The sequence below is a fragment of the Corticium candelabrum genome, chromosome 13 (genome assembly GCF_963422355.1).
Source record: "Corticium candelabrum chromosome 13, ooCorCand1.1, whole genome shotgun sequence".
NCBI classification, from domain to species: Eukaryota; Metazoa; Porifera; class Homoscleromorpha; order Homosclerophorida; family Plakinidae; genus Corticium; species Corticium candelabrum.
Genome location: NC_085097.1, coordinates 2,525,094 through 2,532,907, shown reverse-complemented (window position 1 = coordinate 2,532,907; position 7,814 = coordinate 2,525,094). Strand labels below are relative to the sequence as shown.

At 41.4% G+C, this 7,814-nt stretch overlaps 1 protein-coding gene across 1 annotated transcript; it reads right to left on the bottom strand.

Moving 5' to 3' along the window:
* Positions 1-1,717: 1,717 nt before the first annotated feature.
* Positions 1,718-5,917, bottom strand: LOC134188484 (ATP-dependent DNA helicase RecQ-like). Its single transcript, XM_062656648.1, has 3 exons — positions 5,775-5,917; positions 2,382-2,669; positions 1,718-1,982 (listed from the first exon to the last, which is right to left on the bottom strand). Exons 1-3 carry the CDS (start codon positions 5,915-5,917, stop codon positions 1,718-1,720), a joined length of 696 nt encoding a protein of 231 aa, XP_062512632.1.
* Positions 5,918-7,814: the final 1,897 nt, after the last annotated feature.

The following is a 7,814-nucleotide window of genomic DNA, read 5'->3' as shown; positions in this document are numbered from 1 at the left end:
TTATATGGCGACAACTTTACTCAAAACCATCTGCCTTTGAACAACACAAAGGAACCTTGTACCAACTGAAGGTTATTACAAATCGCTCATCAGTTGCAGGTGACCCAGCAGACAACATGAAAGGAGCAGAGGACTTCTTGCTTGCAGTTATGCATGCTCATATTGTTGCTGCTGCAAAAGCTGCATTCCCTGCGATAGCTGACAAGTCTTGTCATCAACCTATAGCCGAGGTTGCTGACAGAATCATTTCACAGTTTGTTAACTTGAGTTAGTCTGATGGTTCAGACAACTGCCATGATAAAGTTTACAAATATGCATGTGAGCTGTTAACTGTCAGTCTTCTATGGCATGGGTTTCATGATGCCATCAAAGAAGGGGATGGAGAGAGAATTCTGACATACTGGAAGTTCTTGCTGCTGCTATTCGATGCCCCTAAGCGAAGAAATTACACTGTTGAAGCTCTCAACCTCCTGAAACAGAGTCAATTACTGTCAGAGGCACATAGAACTCAGCTGCTATGGTCAAGAACAGTGAACACTCTGGGACGACAAGGATGCAATGTACCATGTGATCTTCACATGGAACATCTCAATAGGGTGTTCAAACAAGAAATTCGACATCTTGGGTCCAACCTTACAAGATCTGCCATGGTACGATGTGGCAAGTCTTTGTCTGTCGTAAACAACATATGTCAGCTATTCGAGTCTGAGATAACTTTGGCGCCAGAACGAAACAGACATTTTTATTCATCATTTGACAAAGATTATCGGTTGATGCTTAACACTTTGGAAGAGACTAATATCTTTGTTCTGAATCCATCTTCACAGCCCAGACAATATCTCTCTGTAAAGTGGTCGGAAGGTCTTCTCCAGAAATGTACCAGGGAGGAACTGATGGCTTGGATTACAGACCATCTACTTTAAAACGGATGCGGTTTGTCTACTGTTCTGTATTCATATAGACAAGCATAGTATATAGAATGCTGCTTATAGCAATATGACGATCCACCATGCTCATGTTTTTGTAACCACTTCTGCCATCCTTTCAAAGCACCATAGGTAATCAATGGCAATATGTTACTGTGCCTCTAACTCTGATAAACAATAAAAGCTGTACAGTACTGACAGCTAGGTAGTAATATTTTTCTTAATGCATGCAGGATTCTTGCCTATTGCTTACAAGCAGGACAAGAACATTTGAGAGCACAGATATCACAACACAGACAACCTTTTACCAGTGGAGCAGGTGCAGGGCACAGTAGAAAGTCTTGAAACAACAATTTTCTCCTACAGAGAGCATTGTTTGTAGCATATTTCATCATCAATGGTGTTACATGGCGTCCTCCACGCCTATACTGCAAAATGGCCATGCTGCTCTCTCCATCTCTTCCTACCCGTCCGGTTTCCTGAACATACATTTCTTTGTCTGCTGGGCAACCCCAGTGGAGCACTGTTCGAATGTCATTACAGTCAATTCCCATACCAAAAGCAGTGGTAGCGATTACTAGACGTAGAATTCCATTCGGTTTTGAGAATGATGCCAGCACCATCTCCTTCAGTTACTGTGAAGAAGCTCTGGTGTACATATCCAAAACTCTAAACTCTTGAATGTTTGAGAGCCCTGGTGGATATGTCAAGAAGTTAGCAAGCTTGGAAGCTAATGAAAGAGAGAGACTTGAACAATCCTCATACCGTCGGCAGAAGATCACAGTCTTAGGTTAATGCAGAGGGTGATCTTTTAGCTGCTCAGAGATGGCTGTTGATAACTCATCAACTGTCATGTCTGGTTCCACAGAGTATCTGATATTTGATCTTTCTGGTGAAAGGGCTACAATGTAAGGATCAGGCATGGACAAACGTGTTTTCACGACCTTCAGTGTTTCCAGGGTCGCTGTGGCAGTCAAGGCCATTATCTTGACAGATGGTGGAATAATGCAACGAATGTCACCAATGAGAGAAAGAGCAACTCTAAACTCATCCTCCCTACGAAGTAAGCAGTACTTTAGAGAACTTGATTAATTGTCTATTTTTCATTAGCTTTCTTGAAGACACATGCATGGAGAGGTGCAATTATTTGTTGGTAAGGTTTACATTCCCTTAATTAAGAACTATAATTAATTAACTAAAACTTGAATTGAAAGTTTATCGGTGGTTGTAGGTGATTTCTTTTCGTTTGTGTGTACAGTGAAACCTAGTATTATTATTGTTGTTATTTTGCAACTGGTGATGTTATACTTGCACAAGAGGATCACAAAGAAGAAAGCTGTCTAACATAGGTTGTTGTGTACAATACTGATATACAAATATAAACTATATGAACTAACTGAGGACACAACAAACAACAAGAACACTTCAATGCAAACATTGGATATATGTTCCTACCAAGTCTTGACACAATGCGCTTCATCCACCGCAATCGCCTTCAGGCGATCTCTGTAGGGTTGGCTCATTAGCATTCCTCTGTACAGTTCATTGTTGATTAGCTTTTCAGGACTGAGGTAGACCAGTTGAACTTGACCTTTCAAAACTCTCCTGACTGCGTTGGGATCTTCCTGCGCCTCTCCTACAAACTCAGCCGTCAGTCCTACAGGGCAAATCTGCTTTTCTGATCTATCATAATTGCCGTAAGAGGTGAAACGCAGATCACGATGCTTCCATGGCCACTTTGTCCTACAACCGATGAACCATGTTGCACATAATTACCTAGTTGTGTGAAACTCTAACATTACTAACCAGATACTAGCTTGTCGAACACTACAGGCAGAATCGCGTAAATTAGAGATTTTCCGTAGCCAGTTGGAGAGATACAAAGGTGTCTCTTCCCTGCACAAATGCCTTCACAGCTTCCAACTGTTTTGGTTTGAGAGGAAGGAAATGCAGCTCCGATGTTGCTGACAAAATAGCATCGTCAAGCGAGACTGCACTCGTGCCTATGGAGGTAAGCGCGCAGTTTCCGTGAATTCGTAGTAATTATACGCCCGATACCAAGAACAATGCCATACTATCGCAAAGTCTGTCCATTGCTTGCTGCAGCTGTAAGCCTTTCTCGTCGACAATAGAGAGAAGAGTGCTTTCCAGTAATTATCACCTGTCAGCTTAACCTTAATCTAATTACTAGTTGGACAGACGTGGGCGTATGCCTGGCACCACTACTTGTGTGCAATTTCACCAAACCCTTCCCTGCCGGTAGATATCAAAAAGGGGAGGGGGTTGGCTACGCGAGACTAATCAGTTGCATCAATTGCATTGTCTTTCTTTCTTTCCAGGGCCGTTCGTATTTATGGACATTTTTAAAAACGAAGACTTTTCGTTGTTACTCAGAGTCCTTATCTCACCCCGAAAACGAAAGCGTTGATGTCCGCACTTTTCAATCTGTGTCATGTCACCTGTATAAAAATCTTAACGACGATATATACCGTTACTGTGCGATTACATAGCGATGATCTGAACTGCGAGGCTCGACTAGGTCAGAGTCTTCAGATTCTGAAAAGAGTCACGGAAGAACCTCTCAGCCGGTAGACTATTTGGTGAGCATTTAAGAGGTTGTATTATATACAAACCTTTGTATTTGCCCCGTCGATCTTTGCACTTCTCTTTCCGCAACCTGTTCGCTTCTTTCATAAATCTCTTCTTCGTCTGGAGGTCCTTTGTCTGCCACAACGCTTCCACCTCCTTCTCATAGTTATTCGTCGATTTTGCGTATATTGCAAGCCGAGCGACGGTACTGTGTCTGCTGAGAAGAGACAGTTGCCGCTTTACCACCTTCTTGCAAAATATGATCCGTACATTTCAAAAGTCCCGTCTGTGATCAAGTAACGAGCGTTTTTCCAACCGGTCATTGTGCATTCTACTGTTTTTTCAGGAGTACTTGCAAAGCACCTGTTAAGCTATCCACAACGCCAATTTTTACTTCCGGTTTAAAGAACGAAACGGCCATTTACCTTCATCCCAAACGAAAAATTTTCGTTTTAAAAATACTGACTGCCCCTTAATTGATTAACGGGTTTCTTTGTCGATTTCACAAACTATTTTGAATTTTGTAATTTTTCAATATCGGTAACATCAATAGTGTTTTGCAGTGTTTTCGACGTAGTTTTCTAACGTTTAGTTTGAGCTCCAATTGGAAAAAATTGGTTGACTTAGGTCTTAACTGATCGATGTTGTACTATCTATTTGATTGTCTTTAAAGATATATTGGATTTGCAGCCCTTGCATAGCTGTCAAAGTCTTACAATATTGAAGTTAAATCTGCTGGACAAGTTGGAAAGAACTTAAACCCTTCTATAACTCTCGAGATGGTCCTTAGTTAGTTGAATGGACGATAGGAAAAAATTTAGTACATTATTGTAGGCACGACGCTTACTAGCCAATTACTCACGCCTATACCTGTCCTAGATCTATTGGCTATTAATTAGTCCTAAACAATCCTGACTTGATAGAACTTTCCAAAATTTTAGATTAATAGTTTTGTTCCGTAATTAACATCCGTTATTCAACAGTTCTGCCATCTGCTGTCGTCTAATTGCGGCAACTTGATTAGTACCCGCTCTGGTCCTAGAAGTCTCATCTCAGTTTTCCAAACTTTCTTTGATCCGAAATCTTATTTTCATTACTGGATATGAAGTTATATCATCTTGTCAGGTTGGAGTTGCGCAACGCGTTGAAAGTTCCTGAAACATTCAAGATCTTCAAAGTTCATGTACAATATTCTGCAATTTATTAATTTCGTGCTAATGACCAGCGTTAAGCTAGGAGAAGAAATAGTAATGAATATGAGAGCGAGCGTGAACTGCGAGAACTGCATAGCACCCATTAATATCGTTTCCGGACTGCTAGCAAATTGCAACATGTGTCTAAATTCGTAGCAGTTTCCTCGTCGTCCAGTTCCGGTCTTTGTCCCTAGACATCTGCTAGTTTACAGCTTCAGTTGAATAAAGCTGTCACATAGTTTACTGGAGACGTATTATAATTGAACAAGTGTCATGGGACACGCTCATTATGCATTAAGGCAATGAGAACATTAGACAGACGGTCATCGCATTAGACCTACATGTTTATATATACATAATGCAAAGCTGCTGCCAGATGTTGGGGCTTAGTCTGCCAGTCTTTTTTGATAGACTGATGGGTGAGTTTCCGGACAACTTCATCTTTCTAGGACGACAGTTCAAGAATTCTATGACGTCACTTTTCGTTTGTGTTGTATTGAAATATGTGTATGTGTTTGTGTACCAACAAGCACAGATGACGGGTAGCGTTGAGTTATGCAAATGAGATGCATGCGCGAGCATTGCTATGGTATTATTACGTAGAACAATTATGTAGTAATTGGTCCATGAGTATTCAGAGTGTAGAGTACCTGCTCTCTGTCGTTATCGTTTAGATAGTTGTTTGCTGCAACAGTTTATACGCTTTATTTATTGCAGCTACACATTGCACACACACACACACACACACACACACACACACACACACACACACACACACACACACACACACACACACACACACACTCGCCAACAAACAAGCACACAATTAACCAAACATACCAAACGCACACGAGCTCGCCCACACACGATCATCAACCGTCCATCTATCAAGATGATGGTGTCCAGCAAAAATTAGTCAAACAATACTACAAGTTATATCAGTAAATAGTCGTGACGTATGCTATATCAGTTGTGGAAGTCATGATGGTCTCTTGATTTTTCTTCTTGCAAACTGATGTCACGTGTTTAATTAAGGTGGTGGACGCAAAGTACCGACTAGGCTTACTTGATCTCTGCGTCTGACAACGATGCTAGGTCTTCGACGATGCTTAATGTTCCTGTTTTGTCATCACTACTTCTGGTCTTGTTGTTGTGTCTTTGCTTTCGTCTTTCGTTTGATTTTTCGGTGCAATGTACAGCTTTTCCCATGTGCACACTGATTTCATGCACTCAGTGTAGTACACTGCAAAAAGAGTTCACTGCGGGTGCTCCGCATTAGACATGTTGTCGCATGATGCCTAACGTCGCTGGTTGTGTGGACTTCTGAAGACTAGTGTGTAAACTGATGAAACGACGTCAAACAGCAGTCACAGAAGAGAGATGCATGAAATTCGAAATCAAGTATAGGTTATTACAACAAGGACCGTACGTGCAGCCATGATACATCCGGGAACACACACAGATGCACGTGCGGGCGCGCGCACACAAAAACACACACACACACACACACACACACACACACACACACACATCTTGTACATTGAACTTTGAATCGGTCGTCATAAACTTCACGATGCCGTTCTATCAACGTTGATGAAATAAGAAGCCGATAGTAGCAGTAGTTGTCATGGGATTCTTTTTCTTCTGGAGCTGTCACATACATTTTTTGACGCTGAAGTCCCCGGATCGTCTAAAAGCTTTTGTCACCCTGTTTAAAGATACCAACGGATTTTGGTTTATCCTCAATTTTATGTTCTCTTGTAATCTTGAGTTTCTTATTTGTGTTGCACACGTAGGACACATGCAAGAAAGGACTTAATGTCCAGGCGCTTAATTAACGAATGATCACTGACCTATAACGATCAGTGAGGCATTCAAGTTTAAATGAAATTGTTTTGTGCTAACAGTTGTAGTTTCTAATTGAATTTCGAAACTGCGCATGCCTGTTATTTCTGCGAACTGTCAACAGGCTTGCAGTAGTGTTGATAGAGTAGTTGATACAACGGCGACGGCAAAATACAATGCATTTGCATGCGTGCTGTCATGCGCACTATGAATTTTGATAATTATATAACCAGAGGAATAATGACGAGCGGAGAAAAAAAGACATTTAGAGCCATTCCGTGGACGGTTTCTTGCTTGAAGTGTAACTGACAGCGCGGGAGGCTCTGGCTACGCGAGAACAACGATAGAGAGCAATATAATCATGCAAGAATGAAAATAGCAGCTGCTCTAGTGCTTCCTAGACTAGTGGTATTGTATGTAGTTAAGTATTTGCATCCGTATTAATGACGACGACATCCGCAGGCGAGACTGAGGTTCGGACTGCGAAACAGGTTCATTAGGAGCGAACAGAAAGGCATTACTGTAAGTATAAATGCCTCGATTACGAGAAGTTTCTACCCAGAGGTATTATTTGTACTCACAATGCAGGCGTGCTCGTACGCGTGCATGCATTTATTCGACGTCTTTTCAAACGGCCGGCCGCACAGGGCGTGGCTACTGCGGCTCCTGCCTATAAAAAGCAATTACGTATTAATTATAATCGTTGCTTGTGACGTCACATAACGGCTATCTCCAACTGTGGGCGTATTTTTAAGAAATCTTTCATTGTTACTTTTCTTGAAAAGTTCTAGAATTGAGAAGGTTTTTCAAATTGTAGATGGAGGGGCAATGCTCGCCCAGCGTTATTGTCTCAATGCCATTTTTTTTTAGTTATTAATTATTTTTATCGATTTTGGTAGATATTATTTAAATATTACTGTGTATTTAGCAAATAATTGTTACAAATATTTACTCGCGTGGATGAGGTCAATTACACACCAGTGCAAGCGTCGCAAATTACTTGGCTGTTCTTGCTCTGTCGTACAAATGTTTATAGTGCAACGGTACCATATGTACCTAAAGAATTGAGGGAATCGTTTACTTTTTCCGCCTAGACTGTTCCCCACAAAAGGACGTCCGGTACATTGTGCACATGCGTGATGGTAACTGCATGCTCTGTATGTCCATGGATCGATCATTATGCCTTAGTCGGGGAGACTTCATGCCTCATGCTACAACTAAAAACAGAAGCTTGCGCACTGCAAGGGATAGACAGCAGACA